At 42.1% G+C, this 24,147-nt stretch overlaps 1 protein-coding gene and 1 long non-coding RNA gene across 2 annotated transcripts in view; one reads left to right on the plus strand and one right to left on the minus strand.

Annotated features, from left to right (window-relative positions):
* Positions 1 to 24,147, plus strand: part of Fshr (follicle stimulating hormone receptor) — a 169,168-nt gene that overhangs the window by 111,908 nt on the left and 33,113 nt on the right. The window contains 2 exon segments of the mRNA NM_001172949.1: positions 7,502 to 7,576; positions 10,039 to 10,113. Coding sequence (NP_001166420.1) covers positions 7,502 to 7,576; positions 10,039 to 10,113 — 150 coding nt within the window.
* The window catches only part of LOC134471074 (uncharacterized), a 64,046-nt gene continuing 48,678 nt past the window's right edge, over positions 8,780 to 24,147 (minus strand). The window contains exon 3 of the long non-coding RNA XR_010040423.1: positions 8,780 to 15,506. This is a non-coding gene — a long non-coding RNA (uncharacterized LOC134471074). The remainder of the gene's footprint in view (positions 15,507 to 24,147) is intronic.

A 24,147-nucleotide genomic window follows, 5' to 3' on the forward strand; every position in this document is an offset into this window, starting at 1 on the left:
GTAGAGGGAGGCAGACCAAGGAGATTTCGACAGGAAACTCTGGAAGACTCCAAGATAGGGCTTAAGAAATCCTGATATTTAGAGAGCATGACATGGGGAAAATATGGCTTACAAAGGAAAATCACAAAAAGTATTGAACCTCCACTATTTACATGGCTCTGTTGCTGTTTATATTTTGTACATAAATCAGATTTCTAAATACAAACTCATATAATGACTTCTACCTACATTTATATCCTAGTATAACATACAAAACAGTAAAAATTAGTCAGCTGGATAAACGTGACATGCATGAAACGTTGAAATTGCACAGTCCATAGAACAAAAGTGAAGAAAAGAGGAGGAAGGATTCCACATGCTCAACACAGACAATTGCCAGAACTCAAGTACTGTGTTAGCCACTTTCCCAGCGCTAAGGCAAATTAACCAACACCCACACGTTAGAGAAGTTTATTTTGGCTCACGGCTCAGCAGATTTTCAGTCCATGCGCAGCTGGCTCCAAGGCAGAAGCATCATGGAGGAACAGCACGGTAGACGAAACCTGCTCATTTCATGGCCTTCGGGAACAGGGGGAGGAGCCTGGGAGAGAGATGCAGCCTCCAAAGGTGACCCAGCGAGCTACCCCCTCCAACCAGGCCACACCTCCTAATAACACATTCAGCTACAAACACATCAATAGATTCAGGCACTGAGTATAACAGCCCTTCTATCTAGGCACCTTTCATAAGCCCCCACCTCCAAACACAAGAGACTTTTGGGGAACAATGTAGATCTAAACATTAGCAGGTATGTAGTATCATGGGGAGGGTTCGTAAATAGTTTTTTACAGGCATGTTGCTCCCAAAACTACTTGTAATGCTATGGAAACTAAAATAATAACAACTACAGAATTTTTCAAGTGGGAATAGTTTCAGTCACTGGAAATATGGTCTAGAAGATTTTTGTCCTCATTCTGAGGCCTCCTGAATGATAGGCCCATATTATAGGTTGACTTTCCATACTGGCTGGGTGGTCTACAGGATTAGTTAACTGTGCAACCCTCTTTTTTCTCTTCTACAAAATGGGCTAAAGGTAATACTTACCCCATGCTCATAGGATTGTGGTGAGAATTAAGCCACTTATTAAATGTAACACAAAAAATTGCCTTACACAGTACTTAATAAGTGTTAGCTACTATGATTGTGGAAAGAAAAGGAAATATGCTAGAATGCAAATGACTAAATACATAAATCATGATAAAATTTAAATGGACACAATAGTTTTATCATTGATGTTTTTCAAAGTGAATGAGACGAATCCCAATGTGTGTAACTTAAGTCAAGCTCATGAGGGTGATTTTATCTGTGCTGTTTGGCGGATATTTTTCGAGCACCTTAAGCAGAGACTCACCTTTCATGTGAGGAGGTAGCAGATCTAAAATACTGGATCATGTCAGACATTAGTGTGGGAGACAACTCTAGTGACTCCCTTTGAATCCAAAACAATTGCTGTGACTTTGATTACTTGGAGACTCATTTCCTTATAGTGATATGTAAAAGGCTTGCTAGGGTATTTCCTTCTCTCTTCAATTGACTCTGAGCATTGCAAATATGGCTGGCCAAAGTGCTAATGTGCAGAATCTATAGCCATCAGACAGTCCTGTTTCCTCACATGGTGCTCTCCATAATTCAGCTCCTTGAGATGTTAGAGCAAATAGCTCCAGGAATGTCAACTGGGTGGCTCCCTAGGGCACAAGAGTTTGCATATCAGAAATGGAACTGATAGCCCCCCAAAACATTTCCACTGCTACCTTAATTGGGTTATGTAAATTGATCCTTCTGCATATCTTTATCTCTGCAAATTACAGAGATGCCATTCTTGCACGTGGTCAGCTAGCTCAAGTTACTCAGTAAGCCCCGACATCCTCACTATCATTCATCCCTGAGCCACCCCCTTTCTTCACAAGATAATAAATGCTGGGAGAGGCCTAAGATTGAGGCCTTTGTCTGCAAGTCCTCACAAGGATTGGATTTAGGACGGCTTGGCTGCCCTTAACTTGGAACAGGTCTTGGTGTTTTTATTCTCGCCATGGGTTGCATTGGTAGTGGTAGATTGGAATTAACTTACTAGGATTCCAATGAAGTCTCAATGGGATTATAAATATAACCTTGTGGACTGTGAGGGAAACTAAAAAGAGGATTACAATACTTAGGTGACTGAACTCGATATTTGGGTTTACAATAATTAGGAAAGGATGCAAACCTACTCCCTCTGAGAGCAGTGTTCTTACCCCATTCTGAAGGAAAGCCATGCTTTTAAGGTTGTGAGTCCAGGGATGGGGGTCATCCTCACTGGAGCTTCCATGTCATCTGCCTAGTCACTTTGGTGTGGCCAGTGGACCACATGGTCCATCTCACTGTGACTCAGAATGGGCCGAGTTTGGGACAGTGCCGTAGTCTTTCATCTAAACATGGGGTTAGAGCACAGCCTAGATGTCTCTATCTAAAGCTTGTAGAAGTGGTCCTATGACCTCTGTTAGCACAGCTACTCTCCATCAGCAAGGTTACCCAGCTCAGTAACTCCTAGCTACAGAGGAATTCAGTGCTAATCTCCACCTAAAGAGGAAGGCAGGCTGTCAGGCAGGCATGGTGGTATTTGAGTTTACCATGGCACAAACATCATACTTTCACAGATATTAGCCTATTTAACCTCTTTGGTACACCTGTGAAATAGTCACAGACAAGGTGTTAGAGTTCAGAAATGCTGGGTAATATACCCAGAGATTCTGAAGTAGTAAAAAACTAAGCAGGATTCCAGTCCAGTTCTCACGTTATTGTAAAGACTCCAGATCTACTCTTAATGAGAGTAGGAATGTCTATTTGATAAACTTTATGAATTTTTCTAGATTGCATTTTCATAGTAACTTTTACCTGCCTTTTTCTGCCTTTAAACTGCATAGTACATTTTCAAAAGAATAAAAGGCATAATTGTAATAAAGATACTATTACATATACTATATATACCTGTATTGTTGAGTTATATACACTTTATATCTTCAAAGTAGTTTTTTATAATTGTAAATTATATAATTATATATGTGCTATATAATTATACATAAAGGTTTATAATTTCACATTATACATTTAAATATATGTGACATTATACACTGAGTATATATATATATATATATATATATATATATAATAAAAATACATGTGACCCCACGTTGTATATAGTATATATAGTATGTTAATATATTATATATCATTATATTGAAATTCAATAACTATATGTCAAAAGCACATTTTAATTTTTTCAGTGGCTTAAACATAGACCACCAAATAAAGGTAACACCCAGTTAAGAAAAGCCAAGAATACTAGATTTACTGGGTCAGAAATGATTGCTAAAACCCATAACTTAGTTTATTCATCTCTAGATTCCCAGCACAAACAGCAAAATATAGAAGCTGCTCAATCACAATTTGTTGAACATTTGTTGATTTAGTTCTCCACTTTTGAAAAAAAATCTCATTCTAAGATTCTGCTAAACAGGAAGCTCCCCTCCTGTGTTAATACACAACTTGATTTGCAAAGGCTTTGCTTACTGCAAGTGTTCAAGAGCACACCCTTATTGTCAAAAACAAAGTTGGAAAATTTTTTAGAGTCTTTCAAAGACATTTCATTCATTCAGCAAAAACTTGGCTTGGAGCAAGAATACTAAGATAAAAGACACAGTCATCGTCCTCCAGAAGTTCTTCGCCTAGAGAGGGAGGTTTATTTATGTAAACTATGTAGCACATCTGCAGAATACAAACCCAGTGTAATATGTGAGCGTCTGTGACAGAGTGCATGGTCTCCTAAACTATAGAGGACTCAGGTGGGGAAAACAGCCAAAGACATTTTGCCTGCGGTTATTAAGAACAAAAGGAAGAAATTTAATACAGTGACAGTTACAAATAATTTAATGTAATTCAATCCCCTAATGTACCCATTCAGAAAGAAGTATGTTCGCTATGTTGAAGAAAAAATGCTCTGTGGAGAAGTGAAGGGGAAGAAAAATAATGGAGACGATCAGTTAGAAAATATCTCCTGCACCAGAAATATAATTTTTGTGAGTCAGTCCATTTCATGCGGCGCGATAGCAAACCAGGCCCTGGGTGACAAAAGACTTGCTGGGCAAGAAAGTCTACACTGCATGGCGCCACCACCTGGCTGTGCCGAAGCATGACAGAGAAGCAGAAAAGGAACCAGCCACCGGCCAGCGCCAGAACAAGACTGGGGAGGGGCCACGTTCAGTTTTTTATAACAGCACGCTCTAAAGGGAACTAATCCACTCCTGTGAGATCTAACCCACTGTCTGAGACCAGCATTAATCCCTTTGCACGGGCAGTCACCACCCAACTGCTCCCCACAAGGTCCTTCCAGTTCCCACCACCTCTACGCACCACCATAAACACCTCTGGTGGACACATGGAGGCCACATCCCAACCACAGCAGGGGCATTTAATTTCTTATTGCATCCTGTGTGCCACATCACTGAAATGCTAGCGAGGTCTTTCACCACTGGTCACAGCTCTTTAGCTGTTCTTAATCCTACCCATAAACTTGGAGCATCTCCACTTAAAATGAAACAATACCAACAATTGGTGAGATGTTAATGTCACACGTGGTAGGAATAAAGTTTGGGCTGGACTGTGTTCATTTATGTCTTAAAGTTCTTCTTGCTAGAGAATAATTCACCCACCTCTCCTTTAAATGTGCTTATGTGTGACTACTCCTCCAATCCAATAACACAGAATAATGCAGATCTGAAGAACTGATAGCCCCTGGGAACCCACCCAGAAAGCATGCTCTGATAAACCCTGGTATTTCTGCATATTCATCTCCCCTTCCTTCATGTAAACATGGAATTTCTTGCACAGAGGAACTTTCAATCACCTTCTCTAACCCCCAACAAATGTCATCTAAACGCCTACAGTCACCAGCACTCTCCTTCCTTTACCCTCGCTGGTTCTTCTATCACTTCAAGGTCCTTATCTGGCAGGCAGAGGAGCTGGGGACAGCTGTGACACAGAGTCATGGGGATAAAGGTACTCAGCCGCCAAATATATGTGCAGCTTGTGTACGTTAAAAAAAATCTCCAAGACAGAAGTCTTAAGTCATAGACACGGGAGGCTTGGCTGTCATTTGCTGAACTTGGATATGCTGTTAACAAGAAAAGGATACTGCAGACAAACTCCAACTCCGTTTGCAGTTTAGCAGGTGCCATTCACACACCTGGACATTTTACACATCTACTTACCCATCCATTCCTCTACCTGCCCACCATTTACTGAGCCTTAAATGCATACCACCACTAGATATTGGAGATCCAGAGACAGATGAATAAGAGATCTTCCAGAAACCAAAGTCAGGTTCAGAAGTCAGAAAATGGCCAGGAAAACAAAGCAGTAACATAATAATGTAGCTATCACTCTAACTGAGCAGTGAAAAGTATCTTATGAGGACAGAAAAACTTCAGTGATGATAAAGACTTTTCAGAGGAGATGCAAATTGTTTTTTTATCAAGTACTATACTCCACTTGAGCTGTTGTTTTTAGGCTCTTGTGTCCTACTGTTGATACTCACCTGTGTGTATGCTAGGGAGAAAACTGTGTGGTGGTTTGTGTTCTTACGGCCCAGTCCCGAGCCTCATGCAGTCATAGGCTTACCAAATCTAGCTTTTGTGATTGGTTCATTGTCTAGCACTAGGATTGGCGGTGTGAGAGCTTCACCCACCCAGAGGTGGAGCCAGGATACCATGTATCAACCGGAAGATGGTGTCTCCCTCTCCCTTGGCATTCACACCTTGCTGTTTGCCATGCCCATGAATGGTGGCCCTGCCATGCCACCGTGCTGCTTGGAGCCATCTGAGTATGGACTGAAAGCTCCCAAACTGTGAGAAATAAACCTTCCCCTCCCTAACTTTGGGTGTCAAGAGAGAAAAGTAACTAAGACAGGTCGAATGTTATTACTTTTCCTCCGTTAGCCCAAGTATGGTCTTGAGACCAGCACCCATGCTGCACTCCTGGTCACTCTAGTGGAAAGCGCTATTTTAACAATTCAGATAGTGCCTACTGGTGACTGGCAGTGCTCTCACAGTTGAGAAGCTCTGTACTGAAGGTTGTATCTGCAGAGGCCCATGCTTGAGGACAAAGCCTGACCGCAGTGCTCTGGAAGGGCTGGCTGGATGAGTTGTCTCATCTCACCCCTCATTTTATGTTGAAGAACTGCAGGTCCTCTGAGGTCTCTGAGATGACCTGGGAGGCAGAGCCTGTCAAGGGAAACGTGTGAGCCTGCTGCCTGCCAGAACAGTGCTCCACACAGGCAAAGCCATTTCTTAATAGACCAAAAGTCCAGCTTCACACATGTGCCAAAAGCATTGGAGAGAATGTCTGCAAAGCAGCGGGTAAATAATAAACAGCTGACAGTGACAACAGAAATAACTAGCGGTAAGGAACTGTGAGGAAGCGCAACAGAATCTCCGAATTTCTCAGTGATGTGTTTTTCTACCCCGTATCCTCCTAGGTGCCCCCAACAACCCCAATGCCCTTTTTGTCTTTCAAGTTGAGACTATTAAAATATGAACTCCCTTTTGAAATAAACACTTTTCTTGATTATTCTAATAATTTGTGCATCCTTTGAGGGGAAAATACAGATAAGAGAATTCTCATACCCGAAATCAGATAGCAGAAATCTCTTCTAATATTAAGCTTTGTGATTGCCATGAGTGGTGACCAAACCTATTGTTGAAACAGTTCCTGGTCTTGTTCAGATTTAAGTTCCTCTTTCCCCAGTCTCTGCTCTGCGTTGGTCTCCACACAGACAACTGTTTCTCTGGAAACTTTTAAACATTCAAATAAGTGCCTTCTTCCATGCTCTTGTAGAATAAGCAGCATTTTTATCTCACAAAATGCATCTTCACAGGGATTGTAAAAGATACCCCTGCCACCGCTGGGGGTTCACAAGCCCCAGATGTCTCTAGTTACCATCCAAGTACAGCTCACCACCCGCACTGTAAATAAAGCTTAGTAGGAACCCAGCCAACCCATGGAGGTGTTAAATATGGGTTCTTTGGTACTGAAGTGTCCACTGAGTAGATATGACAGAGATCAAATGCTGCCAGCACCAAGAAATACTTATTTTCGGTACTAGTCGAGAAAGTGTGCTGACCCTTGGTGTAGAGAACTTAAAGTTTGGTTTCATCATCTAGGTTTCCTAAATATGTTTAATCAAGTCTCATCTCTGTTTCTGTATCTGTAGGTTTGAGAATTTCTACAATGAGCCATTGCTTTGAATTTATTTTCCCACAGTTATTAGCATCGAGTATTAGCTTTGTTCTGTAGCTACAGCTAACCTCTTTGAGGATCCAAAAGGAGATCTGTGTCTCCTGAGTCTTCCTGGCACAAGGCGCTAGCTGAGCCCTAAAAGCATGTGTGAACTGTAACTGGGCTGTCCTGAACTCTGTTTGTTTCTCTGCAGAGAGATCTCTCAGAATGATGCCTTGGAAGTGATAGAGGCGGATGTGTTCTCCAACCTGCCCAACTTACACGAAATGTAAGCAAGAAAGCTGGGAAACTGTCTCATGATAACTTTAAAGTTCTCTGCTATTCTTGGGAAAGCCTGGTTCTGCTGTGTCCTCTGATCCTAAGCTATCACTACACATTGTGAAAGTCACCTTGAAAGAGATGCCTGTGTGTCTCTTCCTGGCAATCCAGGCACCAGCCCAGAGCCTAGACTCCCGCTCACTGTCTCCCACACACGCTGCACACTACACTCAAGCACCTTGCCCTGAGACTGTGAGAAAGTCTTTTGTTTCCTCATCTCACTCAAAGCCTTTCCGCATCAACTCCTAAAATAATCCCACACTGATGCCAATGAATTGGTGGATAGTCCTTGTCTGAATATCAGCCTGTACCACAAGCTCACCACAGAACTTTGGCCAAGACAGAGTCACCTGAGATTTGGCTTTCTCATTTATAAAACCAGAATAAAATATATGCTTTATGGAGTGACTATAGTGGGTAGGGGAAATGATAAGTGCAAATTAAATTGAGCCTATCAACTGGCATAAAATGCCTGTGTTATAATGAACCTTAATTCCTCTGCTACTCAACCAATTTTTTTTCTTGCTGGTATTCCAACCTTACATCTTACAAACATGCAGCACTCACACAGATATACTTCTGTTTCACACTAGAATGTTATTATTGCAAATTAATTCATCAAGCCACAAAATAGGCTGCAAGAGGCTGATCCATAATTTTCCAAAGTATTTTCTGTGCATCATTAAGAACCCCAAAATATGAGATTTCCTAAAAATTGAGAATAATTATATTAAAAAATAAGATTAGAAGGGCCAGGGATACATCTCAGGGGTACAGGGCCTGCCTGGCAAGCGTGAGGTCTTGAGTTTGATTTGCAGTACCCCCAAAAGACAGATAAATAAGTAAATAAGATTAGCAAACACTGGCCAAATTAAGTTAAAGTTCACTTACTGGAGGAAAACTCAAAATTTTTCACGCTAATACATATTTGGAAAATACAAGTAATGCATTGTTTCTCTGCTAACATCACTGGCAGAATTTCCTTTTTGCAGCATTTATTACCCTCTCACACAATCCCAGTGGGACACATTCAGTGAGGCACTCTTCTGGTTTTACAGATGAGCCACAGAGAAACGCACAGAGAAGTTGTCAGGCCTGTCTGAAGCCACCCCGCCAAACCTACAGCAGAGTAAAGACTTAATCATAAAGTTCATGGCTTTTTAAAACTTCTTTATTAATAAGGAATTTTTTTAGCATTTTTCAAATACCAGTAGGTGTAAGTGTATGTGTACACACACGTGTGTCCAGGAGCCTGCTCAGGAACAGCACTCTGTCTGCCCACTTCGGCAGACTCTGTTTCCTCACCCATCCATCCGCCCTCCCACCCACCATCTGGTCCTCGTTTTTCTTCATTGTCACTATCCTCGTGATCTTTCCTTTCTTTACTCCCTCTTCACTCTTGGTCTCCTTCTGTCCTAGTTGGGCAAAGAGACTGGCTGGGGTCTCAGAAGCGCAGGGGTATATCAGGGAAACACACCAAAGAGCAGCCAGCCCTTTACACACAGCCAGGCAGGCCTCCCTCCATCCAGTTCAGAGGGAAGAGGGGAACCAGAGTAGCTCATTCATCTCCTCCTTGCATGGAGAGCCTCAGGTAACACCAGCTATGTTTAAAATGATTGTCTGATACTTGGATCAGGATACCTTCAGGTTACAGCAACATAGAAATTAACGAAATGGAGAGCAAGCAATTAAAAAAAGTATCTGTAAATATACATTGATCCAACAAGATGAGCAAAAGACACAGTCTCTGTTGGAATTTAACTGCGAACACACTCACATCCAGACAATTGATTTGACATACTGCTTCACAGGCCAACACAGGGCAGAAGTCACCACTTCCCCTGCACTGAGAGGAAGCAGCCTTGGTCTACAGCGTGACCTTCCTAGCTGCTCTCTGCTGGAATTTCCCGGTTAGAAAAAAAAGAGATACTGTTTTTTTTTTTTTTCTAATCTTCATTTTTCATTGCCATTTCACCTTTATTTCTCCATCCCACCTATTTCTCCATGTCCCACCTTCTTTGCTACTCTCTCTCATCTTCTTTTCATCCTCTTTGGTTGCTTTTCATCTCCTCTCTTGTCTTTGGCACAGACAAAATTCAGTTCTAAGTGTTACTCTCATCCCTTGCCCTCCAACTCTGGGAGAGCTGCACTGGCTAAAGACAACTCTGTTCCAGGTAAAAATGACGTTAGTAGGCAGGTCCCAAGTGAGGAGCATCTCACGGCACAGCATTAACATTAATATGCACAGTTAGCATAAGAAAAAATGCTGTATGTTTGCTCAATATTTGTTCAAATGATGGATGGACAGATGGATGGATAGATGAATAAATTAATGTTTTACTGAAGTACTTTTCATAACATGAAAAATGTGAAAACATTCCTTGTACTCACATGTACTTTCCTCTTTTATAGTAGAATTGAAAAGGCTAACAACCTGCTGTACATCAATCCTGAGGCTTTCCAGAACCTTCCAAATCTCCGATATCTGTAAGAATTCATATTTTTTGGCATTCCCTTTCTTATCAAATTATGCCTTCTTATTTTAATAAAACATTCCAAGGCTACTGTGGGGAATAATTGCTCTTTGTCAAGAAATAGGGAGTAGATATGGAGATGGGGTGGCACTTGGCGGTATATTTTAGTTTACTTTAATAAGCAAATTCCACTAATATAACTGCATTTTGTTTTCACTTGCAAAAATAGGAACAAGGAATTGCATTTGCATTAATGTGGCTGTCATATAGTCCTCTCACAAAACTCAGTCATAACTTAGTGCTAATAAGGTACACCCAAAATTCTTTCAATGGCTTAGTTTGTGACCTTGACTTCAGTGATATTTTCTTTCTTATTTTACATTTATGCAATTTTTTCTCTGACAGATTACAGGGTTTTTTTTAGTATATATGCTGCCAAAGTGAGCATAATAGCTTAAATTTTTTAAAGTGTTTTTAATAACATATTATTTGATCAGCAAAAGGAATCCTGGGATTTGAGTTCCATCCTTTGGGTTTGCCTCTGTCAGTAAAATCACCTCTTTCTTCACTAAAATTCCTTGCAAACTAGCTGAGGGCTTGAGTGTTACAGTGAGGTCTCACAAATAACAGACAAGAATTTGGATGCTGGGGCAAACTTTCTGGGTGGATTTACTAGTGTCTGATCATGGCAATGACTCAGCCTCTTATAGTCTGTTTCTTCATCAAGACAACTGTCCTGGTTATTTTTCTTTCATTGCTGGGACAAAACACCCAACACAAGACCCAACATGAAGGAAGGAAAGGTTTATTCAGTTCACTGTTTGTGGAGGTTTCAGTCTGTAATCAGCTGGCTCCAAGATAGGTTGGCATGGCACTGGGGCAACACTTCAAGGCACCAGACAGAGCAAAAGGAGGAAGCACAAGCCTCTTTTCCTCCCTTGTAGTGTGCACAGGCCACCCACCCACCCTCTTCTTCCAGGGCGGGTGTAGCACTCACAAAATCTCTGTGCCCTCCTCTTGCACAGAATGAGGATATTAACAAAGTAAGGATCCTGGCTTCCTGCTGAGTCTCTTAGTTAAACTTCTAAACTTCTCAATGTATCAACCATACCAACAATGAAAATAATAATATCTGTGTATTTTTTATCTATTAACACAATAATCATGAATTACCAACCACTTCCCAAAGACAGAGGCTTAAAGCACAATCATGAATCATTTCTCACCTGTTTGTGCCTTGATCAGCACAATGGTTCTGCTGATGTGGGCTATGAATGATCTCAGCTAAGCTCACTGGAGCATCTGTAGTTAGATGGCAGGTCAGTCGAGGGCTGTCTGATCTGAATGGTCTCAGTAGGAATCACTCAGCTTCCTCTAAGTGATGCTTATTTCTATGCAGCTAGCATCGCCTTATTTTTATGGCAATCCAGAGGATGCAAGGAAGACAGTAGAAAAGCCCAAGCTTAGCATTTCTTCTGGTGCAATTTATTAGCTATAGACATTCGCAGAACCAGCCTAAATATAAGACGTGGAGAAATGATGCCACTTTTCAAAAGAAAAAAAAGTGTTTTCTGTTACACTGCAGCCTGAAAATCGTGTCACCTGCCATGTAGAGACTGGAGTTACAATTTTGTCTATATCCAGGCTAAATAAGGCTTCGCTTCCTAAGTAGACTTTGTTCCTTAGGAATAGAGACCTCACTGCGCTCTCTGCAGAGGCTAACCTGGCTGAGCACATACTGTGGAGGAAATGCAGAAACAGAGAAAGTATCACCTTCAATCAGAAAATGTAGGACCTCATCCTGACCCTACCTAATTTTCTAGTTGCACAATCAGGCCACTCATTGGATTTCTGAGATACACGTCTTGTGTATCTTATGGATGAAAGTATTTTATAAACTACACAGGACTAAAAATTAATTGAGTTATTTGAAGGATGATTATTTCTAGTCGATGAATCAAAGTCTACCAGGTAAATTCTAGTAAAGGTTGAACAGAGAATTCTCATAATTGCTAAAACCTTTAGTTGTTCTAGAAAGTCTGACTTGGGTTCCAAAAGAGCAGGGTGAAATATACCTTTGTATTTAATGGAGGAATACAGGAGAGAAAGAGAAAAAAAAACTGCATCCATAGGCAGAAGGACTGAAATCCAGAGAGGACACTGACATTTATTAACTACAGAACCTACCTGCTCTGAACCTCAGTTCCCATATTGTTATGAAAATCAAGCAAGCCTATGCCTGTTTAAAAAAAAAAGTTTTGGTGTAAAGACTATAAATAAGTAGATGAATCTAAACTTACTAGCGTCTGTACCCAGCTGGTTTTTTTCATTGCTTCACTCCTTTTTCTTTCCCTTCCTTTTCTTCTTCCTTTTTTCCCCATACTTTAAGAATGTGCCTGAGTGAAATGTGGGGGCACAGCCTTCAATAACAGGATAGAGGGGCTCTAGCACGTGGAAAAGAACTCCCAGGGCACCTCCCTTCTCCCCTCACAAATGATTCCCTGTGACTGGGCCAACTGCTCCTGTAGAGGACAAGCTCATGAAGAAAAGGGGCTCCTCGCACACATTCTCATAGCCCCAATAAGCACATCATGTCTGGGAACGGTGACCGGAGCTAGTAGATAAGGAATGAGGGGCCATGGCGAAGTTTGGAACCAAAGGATGTAGGGTTCCATCCCATGTGTGGTTCACATCCGTGGCCAGCATCATTCATTCTTCCTAAGGAGAATCGTCAGTGGAGGAGAAACTTGGAAGGGTGTGGCACAGAAAGCAGGGTCCCACAGGGGACGTGGGAGATAGGAGAACAAAAGAGACAAATTTATGCCTTTGACCCTAGGAGAGGCTGAATCTGTGTCACCTGTCATCAGTTCAGGTATCCTTTCCTCACTTTGAGAAGAAAAGTCCTCAATCCCCTCTGGCTCCTGCGCTACTTCACAGAAAACTGGAGGTGACTGATTCAGCCACTTTCTTCTCTGAAAGAAAGTTATTTCTCAGCTACTGAGACATTTCAAAGCTGCTGTCTAATGGAGGAAAGAATAAAACCTAATAAGAATTTGGAAGGGATTATGTCATTGTCAAAGCAGTCTCCTATTTTGCTGTGAAAAATAAATTGCTGTTGTCTTAGTCAGTTCCAGCTGTTATCACAGCCTGGATGAATTTGACAGAGAATTTCTCTCTCGTAGTTCTGGAAGATGGACGTCTGACATTAGCACCGTCAGCCCCTGGGGAGGATCCTCTTCCTGATAAAGGCAGTGGTCCTCATCCTCCATTTGTATCCTCACATGATTTTGCTTTGATGTTTGCACATGGAAAGGAAAAAGAGATCGTGTGTCTCCTCCTCGTTTTAAAAAGGCATTCATCCCACTCATCATGCAGATCCCAACTTCATTTCACACTAACTGCCCTCTAAATGCCCTACCTCTAAATACAATCACATTGGGAGTTAAAGCTTCAACTTATAAACCCAAGGAGACACAAACATTCAGCCCAGAGCAGTTATATAATCCATAGTGCCCAACATCCTTCCCATCTTCTGCTGTGCGGACCCCAGTACAAAGCCGAGATGAAGCCGTTTGACTTCTCACGCAGACAGAAGTGTTGATTCCACTTCGTGCTGCTCATTCAGGACAAGGAGAAACCAGCCATGCGCTCTCTCCAGCACGGGGCACATTGTATCTGTGGATGTGAGCACAGCTAGCCTCTGATGTCAAGCCCAGCAGGGCTCCAACAGTAGTAGACCTTTGGAACTTTTCCAAAGCCCTCAGAGAGGTCTCATGATGTCACAGTTGGTCCTGTAATTTGAAAGATTGTATCAGGGAAGTAATGCCCAGTTAACTTTCCATCTCGTATTAGTCAGCTCTGACAAACTAAGGACTAGGCAGTGGAAACAAAGGAAGTTTATTTCAGATAATTCTGAAGACTGGGAAGTCCAACATCAGGATACCAGCCAGTTTGGTTCCTGGTAAGCGGTCTCATCCTAGCTTGTAGATGTCACCTTCTCTCTCACCTCAGATGGCAGAGAGCACAGGCACTCAAAAGAGTAAGCAAGAGTGAGTCCCCAGCATCACTTCTTGCGAGGACATTGATTCTATAGAATTAAGGTCCCACCTTTGTTATTTCACCTAAACTTAACTGTCTCCTCAAGGTCCTGTCTCCAAATATAGTCATCATGAAGACTAGGGTTTCAACATGGGAATCTTGGAGTGGAAGGGACCCAGTTTATTCCATAGTGCCCCTTCCTTCATGCTAATTTATACCTGAGCCCAGTCATAACCAGTTCATGATCTAGCTGCCCAGAAGAGGCAGATGGCAAAAATTTCAGATATGCTTTGGGATGACTAACTCCTTGTTGCAAGGCAAAGAAAAAACACAAAATGCATGAAGGAATCCAGTGGGGACCAGGAAGTGTGGAGGACCACCCAGAGGATTCTCCTTGAAAGAAGAGCAGTTATCTCCATTTTGGCTACACTTGGATCTATTTCTGTGTATTGATATGTACAAAGCTGGCTAGGACCTTGCCCTATCCCTTCAATTGGCTTGAAGCAATGTAAATCAGTCTGGCCAAGGTGCTGTTGTGTAGTCTTTGAAGCAAGGAGGTGGCTCTATGCTTCCCTGCCCTGTGACTCCCAAAAACACATTGAGGAAGAGGCTCCACACTATCAGCAGGAATGGAACCTTAAAATAAGAGACTACGACTTCCTGGTGCACAACAGATTACACATCAGAGCTGAAGTGCCAACCCCAAAACATTAGATACTACCTCAAGATTACTCTTTCTGCATATGCTTCTTTCTGCCTGTGATAGAGGAAATTTCAGGCTTCCCACCTAGCCCAGCTCACAGCACTCTCATACTTCCTGCCATTCTCACAATCACTTCTCCTTGAGCCACTTCCTTCTTCATGAGTGAACAAAACCCAAGTTTGGCCCTGGGTTGAAGTCTTCATTCCAGCTAAGCATCAATCCAGCAGGACTTAGGACTTCTTGGCTCCCCATGACTGTAAATATGCCTTGGTGTCTTTATTCTCACCATGGGTTGCTTTGAAAGTGGTAGATTTGGAATTAACTTGCTAGAACTCCAATAACTTTTCCATCGATTATGAATATAAACTTCCTGGGCAGCAAAAAGTTTCAGGTTGGGCTTGCTGTAAGGAGGACTGAGTTATCAAGGTTGTTTTGTTTCTTAAGTCGGGATAAATGTTTAGCAGCAAAGCCACCAAAGGAGGAGATTGAAAAGGCTTTGGGTAAATTGCTGTTCAAATTTTGGCTATACTTGAGCATCCTAATTGCTGCACAAACTTAGAAATGTTGTGTTGATTCCTCTTCATGCTGCTCATTTGATGGCACAGAATTCAGGACAACTAGAAATCAGTGCTCTTCATCGGTGTGTTCATGCTTCGCCAAGGAACCTGAAGTGGGTAGGGAAAATATTTGTGAGTAAAGAAATGTTCTTCAACTAGAAGAATACGCAGCAAAGTATTCATCCAGGTGGATTTTTTAGTCACTGTTGTATTTGTAGGCAATAGTTCTTTTACTGCTCTACCTGCCTGGAATTGACCTTTTGTATATGGAAGATTACTTATTGATCTGCAAATAAGGTTTATACAATATTCTCTTGACTTTGCATCCTGTCAGTATAATTCTCAGGCAGCTGGGTATTGCTCTTTGCTATTCAATAAACCATAATCCCATTTTAGCGAACATGTCATACAGCTGCATGGGCCCCACCCACAACCTCACATTGAAAACCGTCTTCCACCCAGTCACGGACTGTTAGAGCTCCCCACCATCCTGATAGTGGCTGCCCTGCCATCTGCTTTCTCCAGCTGGAGACAGTTTTCCGTGATTCCCCTCAGCAATCCAGGCTTCTTTTTACCCGGTTCTCTGGTAGTTTCAATTTCTCAGTTCTGAGTTCTCTTGCATTTGGCTTGATGAAGAGTAACAAAAGTAGGGTTTTGGTTTTTGTTGTGAATCACTTGTGAGGATGCAAGTCGGATGTTCAAAGGGCAGGGGCTCGCGTGACTGCTCTGAATATCAAGGAAGCACACAGGCCCTAGCGTCCTTTTTCTGGGCTCAGAGCTCAGAGCTCAGCCCCTTCCCTTGTTAATGATGAGACCTTGAGTGACTGGCTCAGAATCTCTACCTCCCAGTTCCCTTTCTGTAGAACAAGAATGTCACCACTGCCTGCATCTCTGAATTGTATTACATGAGTTAAGCAAAATGTACTAGGAGAATGACTGACGTCTAGAAAGGTCTCAATGAACATTAGCAATTCACATTAAATTCCTGATCCTATCACTCACTAGCTAAGGGTCCCCATAGAAAGAGTTTTGTCTCTTTGTACATAAAACCTTACCTCTACTAAAAAAGGGACTAACAGGTAATGAAGATCCCTTCATTTCAAGATTAGAATAGGGGTTGTGTGAGACCGATCGTAAAACCTCTTGTATAACACTAGGCCACAACAAGTATTTCTGATCTGATGATGTTGACCACGGTAGTGGTGGTGGTGATGATGTCTCTTTGCTTTCAATATTTCTAAGATTTTGAAAGCCTTCTTAACGCTTCTTTTGGACAGAATCCATCAATCAACATTCAAACATGGGAATACATCCTTTGTGTTTCTCAAAGGACAAAACTATACTTACAGAACCTTGACGTATTATAGAAAGGTCTTTACAGGAAGCAAAGCTCTACCAGCCCTCAGAGTTCTAATCAGACTTGCCTTTTAATGTTTATTTTCAATACTAGTGGGCCCTAGCTCCCTTAGTTAATTCTAGACTTTCCCTCAGACAGATGGTCGGCTAATGCTTCCCATTTTATGATGATTTATAATTTAATACTTTTTATACTTTATTGCATTTAAACTTCATAGTGATGAAGGGACAGGCAGAGCACTAAAAGTGATTTTATAGGAGAAGCAAACCAACTTGTCTGTACTCCTTGATTAAAGGGTGTTCTGACAAAAACATACAGCATTTCAATAGAATGGATCACTCCACTCCCTTTGGAGGCCAGCCATTCTTGCCCCTTGATGCCAGCTGAAAAGAAAGAATCATACAATGGTCTGTGTTCAGAAGTGATGCCAGTCATGTACATGCTTCTCATGAATCTCCATCACTTTGGAGTGAGTTGGTCAATCAATAAGGACCCCTCCATTCATTCATTCAGTGAGGAATCATTTACTGAGGGTGTGCAACATCCTGAATTCTGTCATGGTCGTTGGGTGTACCACGTGTGACAGTAAAAATGAACTCACTGCCTTCACAGAGCTGGCCTTTCAGTTGAAAAGACTGATGTTAAATGACGTCAAGTGTTGGTCGTGATATCAAGACAGAGTCCTGCTCTGGAAAGGAAAGTACAAAAAGGGGTGAAAGACTGTGCACAAAGAGATGAAGCTCTTTCTATGGTTGCCTATAGAAGACAACTTTCACTTCAAGGAGCTCAAGCATCTAAAAAAATAAAATACTGTTGCCAGTTAACCCTTGAAGTTAACAACATATCTATAAAGCTGTGTGGCACCCATCAAGCATGAAAATATTCATCCAGCAGGCTTGACTAACAAAGGAAGATTCTGGAGGCCAGAGAGAAAGTATTCACCAGCTTTTCTTTTGCTGGGACAAAATACCTGACTCTGCAAGTTAAAGAAATTTATTTTAGTTCATGGTTTCAAAGGTCTCAGTCCAAGGTCAGCTAGCTCCAAAACAGAAACAGAAGGGCTGGATAGATGAGGGAAGCTGCATAATTCATGGTGCCCAGGAACCAGTGAGCCAGGGAAGAGCGCTACAAAATAAGGAGCCAGACACCAGTTCAGCTGAAGTTGCACAACTGTAACCCTCCCAGGCATGTCCAGAACTGTGCTTTACTAGTCAACGACGTCCTTCAAGCTGACAATCAAGATTCATTATCACAAGGAACGTAAGTTAAACTTGATGGGTAAATATGATTTGGCAAGACATACAAGGAGCAGAAATGTCCTGTGTGAAAACAAGGTGAATAAATGTATAGTTTATGAAAGGGGCATAAAGTAGGCAAAGTTGGGAGAGAAACTGGGTACCCATAAATAAGAAGATGCACAAGGCAAGGCATGTGACTGGATCTGGATGAATGGGTTAGGCAGGAGTGGAAGAAAAATCAAGGCATAACACAGTAGGAAAGACTAAGCTACAAGAGCTTCTTGAGCAGCAGTGACATGATTGCAGTAATTTGGACTGCAGATGGACCACTATCAGGCTACAGACTATACTGAAAGGAGACCTGCTCAAGGGGTAAAGCAAAGTGACAAGAATAGAAAGGAATGTTTCAGTAAAAACATATTTCCATAAATAAAAGCATCATTGTCATATGGTTTACTCTTGGGTCACACATGAATTCAAGTGACTGCTGTGATTTTTGCCCACTTGTTTCTGGTAATCCCCAAAGTCTCCCTCTAGTATCTCCCCTAAGCATCTCCAGTCAAGTCATGCTGCACTCATCAAAAGTCCAGTCATCTTACACAGGAGCTCTGACTATTGGGAAGAAATTATTAGCCATCTCCCCGGCTGTCAGGTTGTAAATATCTAAGGATATTGCCATGACTACAAAGATGCTTGGACACAGTGGAGATTACACAATGGCTTGTTTTTATCATAACCTATCTGGAAAACACACTGCCTACCAGTGTTAACTCTAGGAAAATGTGGCCATATTTTCTTTCTGGAACATTCACGTTCAAGGTGAGATTTTAGCCTGACTGTCTGAGCTCTAAAAAGACAAGAACCTTCTCTTGGTTGTAAAGATGGTGATGATTTCATACTGCTAACCTTTCCTCCCTGTTCAGTATGTTTTCTGCAGAGATCTCGAGTTTTTCCCATTGCTGGAAATCATTTGACCCACCAATTAATATCAATGCGTTCAGCTCTTGATAGTTATGGGAGAATTTGCATTTTCAAAAGAGGAATCTGGGAAAAGTAACACTAAAATCAGGAGTTGATAACAATGACTCCCGGATATGGGGATTTCCTGGGAGAGAAATATCTGCAGAATCCACTCGAATCATACATGGTTAAACCACTTATTTTGCCTGTTCACAAATACTCTGCAGTATGATTTCTCAGCATACACTTTCTTACAGTATGAGTATCCCCACCTCATTAATTTGAAATAAAACCAGTCTTTTTCTTGTCATCAGAAATTGGAGATAAGCACAAAGGATAGAGAAGGCTCAGGGAGAAACAAGTGTTAGATTAGCAGAGTAAAACTCAACCAGATTATTTTCCTTACTGCAATTTCACCTCCCTTTCCTGATCAACAGAAATGTACTAATCTCTTTAAATTTCATAATTTGGAAAGTAGACACAGTAAACTATGTTTCAAGAAGCTAGTCAAAAGGAGAAAAACAGCTTCTATGCCCCTAAGATCTCTCCTAGCCCTCTAGGGCTTGGTTTATGAATTGTGATCTTCACAAAGTTGTCACTGCCTGCCTGTGTCTAGAAAGTTCTGGTCCAGCACTCACGAGAGGAGGAAGTCCCTCTGCAAGAATAGAGAGCCAGGATCTTGCAGACCTTTTCACTCCTCGGGTTCAAGTGAACCCTTTCAAGCTGAGATCCTATAGGTACATTAAGTAGCTTAAATCAGCTGTAAATTGCTCTTAAATTAAGTTCAACTGAAACTCAACCCCTAGAGCTCAAGTACGGTCACAGGGTTCATCTTGCCATTGCAGTGCCTTACAAATGAGCACTACCACCTCAGCAGAGCCTGAGAGGCACGGGATTTGGGGAGAGGTTCTCCAGGACTGACAGCACCCAGCAGCCATGCAGCTTGGCTTGGGAGAGACGAGTTGAGGCAGGGCCTGCTTTGGGCACAGACAGAATGAGAGAGAGTTTGGACAGTGGACTGTGAAAGAACAACAGGGAAAGCCCCACCCCATGGCAAACAAACTCTGCCTCTTATTCCACCCCTGCAGCCTTGGCATTGGGGAAGGCTTAAAGGGTTATTTTTGTCCTCACAAATGTAGGCTCGCAGTTATTCCTGGGAGAAGCCACACATTAAGAACCACAGTCTCCTTAGGGATGGGCCAGAGGAGATTGTGGGCAGCAAGGGTAACCAGGACATGAAGAGGAAGAATATTGCCGTACAAATTAATTCCTTCTCACTCCCATCCCTTTCCACAGACTAGGGAATCCTTCTGAGGTGCTAGGGATATAACACTATAGAAAGCCTGTTCTCAGCTCACTCAGTAACATCTGTGGAAGCAGATCTGTTTTCTCTTTGCTTCCATACGTCTTTTCATTTCATCTATCTTATCTTTCACAATATAGAAATATAGAACACCTACCTTATCTTTCACAATATATATATTCTTAGGTCGTAAGCTCCTGGAGCAGACACTGTCTAGCTAAATGTTCCTAGTTGATGTCGGTCTCTTGACTTGTCCAGCTGGGCATGATTTCTTCCTCCTTGAGGTCACAGCTTCAGGAGGAGTACACCACTGATTCACCAGTAAGGCAGAGCCACTATCTCAGAACTGGAGAGATCTGTAGCCAGTGTCGGAACGGGAAGAGCATCCCCAGCGGGCTGGAGCATGGCTCAAACCCTTTCCTTTCCACTTCTGTCAGACAGGTCAGTTTGATCTCTCCAGAACTGGGGAGCAACAAGACAGAAGGAGATGTCACCCCTGATTTCATGGACACCATATCTAGGGCAAGGGCTATGTCTGGTTCACCTCTTAGTCCACACAGGGACCAGGGTCTGCTCACAGTAAGCCTCTCATGGAATGTGAGCCTGGCACTGAAGCTGTCTGTGTCAGTAGAAGGTAGCAGCTGCTGTTTCTAGAGAAATATCTTGGGGCGTTGCAGAGTGTGAAGACTGAAGTGACAGATGCTGTGAGGAAGGATATTTCCATCTTCAACAGGCACCACAAAAATGTTTTCAGCTGTGGTTTAATCATGGGCTACCTACAGCAATGAGCCCACAAATAATGTCAAGTGCAAGAGGCGGCAGGCGAGTTCATCCCTTTACCCACTTGGGATACGAAGATAGCAGATTGCTAGGGAACCTGTGATTAAGGTAACCTCCCTCACAAAGTTCATCCTGCACCATCTCTCTGTCGAGCACCAAACCTCAGGAGTCACTCAGCAGCGCTCCAGGGAAAAGCTCCTCTCTTTGTGAGATATCCCAAGAACGGGTTCCAGACCTGATCCTGCTTCTGAGAAAGTGCAAGCAAGTAACAAGACTTTTCTAGGCCTCATGATTGAGGGGGAAATGCTGCCCTCTGTTCTGCAAAAACTCAGCGTAACGAGGGGAATGGAGAAGAGACCAAATATGGAAAGATTTGCAACGGAAGTGCAGCACAAAAGAGCAAATGCTCCTGTGTAACTTGTAACGCATTTGTAGGTGAGGTGTCATGGGTAAGAGCCACTGAAGTTAGGAAAACACTGTCGCTTTCTAGCAATTTGCTTAGTCCTATAGAAGCCTGTGGGAGGCATTAAGTTTTACAAATACATAGCTCAAGACTTGGAGATGCACCTAAATTACCAAAGCTCAAAACTTAGAGTAAGAGGTTATCGATTGGGGAGGGGCAAGGAAACCGATGCTAATTTTAAGCATCTATTATATGGCCAATTCTGAATTCTGCATTCATGCTATGTTATCTTCCTGTCTTCCAAAACAATGCAGTATTTTTCCCAGCATGCAGAAGAGGATGAAATAATTGATAGAATGGAAATCAGAAGCCAGCAGTGTCTGACGCTAACCCAATCCATCCTGCTTTCCAGCACTACAGCTGCAAAGGTGTAAGATGGGGCATGTGCCTGATGTCCAGAGCACAGCACTGACCGCTTCACAGTATGTTTTCCATCTGTAATTCGTGATCATCTACTTGGGCAAAGTCGCAGGGTACCTAAGAAATAGCTTTCTAAATAATTTATACTGGAAATGAGTTGTGGTGCAGGGTGTGCAAACTGTTTAAAGTATTAACTTTTTTGTGACTCCCATATGTAATTTAAAAGGAACTGCTAGGCACAAATTGGTAGTTTCACTAAAGTTATTCTTACATCAGCTTCCAAGGAGGTCCCTAGAGGTTGCCACCTGGCAACGCTGTTTGCTGTGAATCCAACCAGAAAGATCTTTAGGCTTTGAACACGCTTTTGTAGCTAGTGGCGGAACGGGAAGAGCATCCCCAGCGGGCTGGAGCATGGCTCAAACCCTTTCCTTTCCACTTCTGTCAGACAGGTCAGTTTGATCTCTCCAAGCCTGTTTCCTCATCTATAAAATGGAGCTAATAATAGGACCTTCCACATAAGGCTGTGGGATGGATCCAATGGCTTTAATTCATGTGAGGCATTTGCTGTCATGTCTCCTGTGCAGTGATATAATAGACAAATCTTAACTATTACTCTTTCTGGTTTAAGTCTGTGAATTTGAGCAATGTCATTCAACTTCTGTGAGCCTTGCCACTCTTACCTATAAAATGGGAAGCATTATTATGCCCACCTTGGAAGTTCACTATAAGGCCAAATGAAGTAATGTGAAAGAACATTGTCATGATGTGCGCTGCATAAAGAGCAAAGCAAGGTCACTTTCAAGCATTGTTTTCTTAGGAGAAATAGCAGACTCATGACCTGTGCAGTTCCAAGGCGTGCAGTTACTTCTCAGAGAGCAGCATTTATGTCTGTGGCCACTTCAGCCAGCGTCTCCTTTGGGTCAAAGTCAGACACCAATCAGTATGTCCCCAAGATGGAAGGGACAGCAATGAAACATCTTAGTCTTCTTAAAGTGTCTCTTTAGGACAAAGTGGAGGATCCCTGCCCTTGCCAGGGATAGAAGAACAAAAATATAAATTTACAGCTCTCTCTAAAGGCTCTTCTCACAAATTCCTTCCCAAATTTGACTCTCACCCCTGTATTCATGGCCAATGCGTGTGAGGGATTAAGAATTGTGTGGTTTTGTTTTGTAGTTCTGTATTGCGTGTACCCTTACGCCGCTTTGGTTTGTTTTGTGTTTTTCTCTTTTTCCTCTTAAATTAAAAAAAAAAAAAAAAAGAATTGTGTGGCCAGTTTCCAGAAACCTGGAATGGAGCACCTCATACCTCAGAGGACATCCCAACAGTGGTCTCCTGTTGCACTCTTCTCCGTCTATCCACGAAGTCATCCTAGAGCGTGCCCCAAAGTAAAGGACTAGTAACAGCAGCAGGGAGAGCATGGTGGCTAGTCCCAACCCCTATTAAAACCAGTGCTACCGTGACTCCTACACTCAGCTCAGACCCATTTGGTCAAAGATTTCCCCTTAGATTTGTTGCCTTTGGATTCAGATTGCCGTAATTTCTTCTTACCCCACATAGCGAAATGCAGAAGGTGACCACAGGCTTGGGCAGCACTCTGATACTGGAACAGGTATTCTATACTTCAGGTAAGCTGTGTCGAAGTTCTTTCCTTACCTGTTCTGGTCATAATCTAGAGGAGTCCATCCTAAAATTGTCTCAAAGTGCTAGGAGAAATAAAGCAAAGTTCACTTGACACCACCATCTACCTTTCACCAATGCTGTTTCTGATTTTCATACTTTAAATGTCCCTACTTACCTCATTGAAGAAGGAGGAGAGGAAGATAATAGAATACTTTACCTAAGAGAGATATTTGCCAACCATTTCTCCATATAGTGTTAGTGTCTATGATTTTAATTAGCCTCTACTAAAATTAGAAATTGGTGTAAATATTTTAGCTTCAGGTGAGGCTCCCAAGGTTAGGAAAGTCCAAGCTCAGTATGTTTGGGAACAGCCAGAATACATGTTCTTTCTCTTAGAAATATATAATGAATAATATTGTGTAAAATTTCTGAGATTTTTTGTAGGGAAGACATTGCCTAATGCTAACTTAGTATTTCCCAAATTTGTCGCACCACCACCACCTTTCATTTTTAAAGAAAGCATTTCTTCCAACTTGTAGAAATAGTGTTTCTGGAAAAGCATTCAGCTTCCAAGTTGGATGGCATTCTAAGGCTCACAATGCAATGCTCACACATGATGGAAACTCTGTGCACAGTTACTAGTGGCCACACTTCCAGATATAGAAAAT

Source organism: Cavia porcellus, unplaced genomic scaffold (assembly GCF_034190915.1).
Source record: "Cavia porcellus strain 051 isolate PalLab524CR breed Dunkin Hartley unplaced genomic scaffold, mCavPor4.1 scaffold_1, whole genome shotgun sequence".
Classification (NCBI taxonomy): Eukaryota; Metazoa; Chordata; class Mammalia; order Rodentia; family Caviidae; genus Cavia; species Cavia porcellus.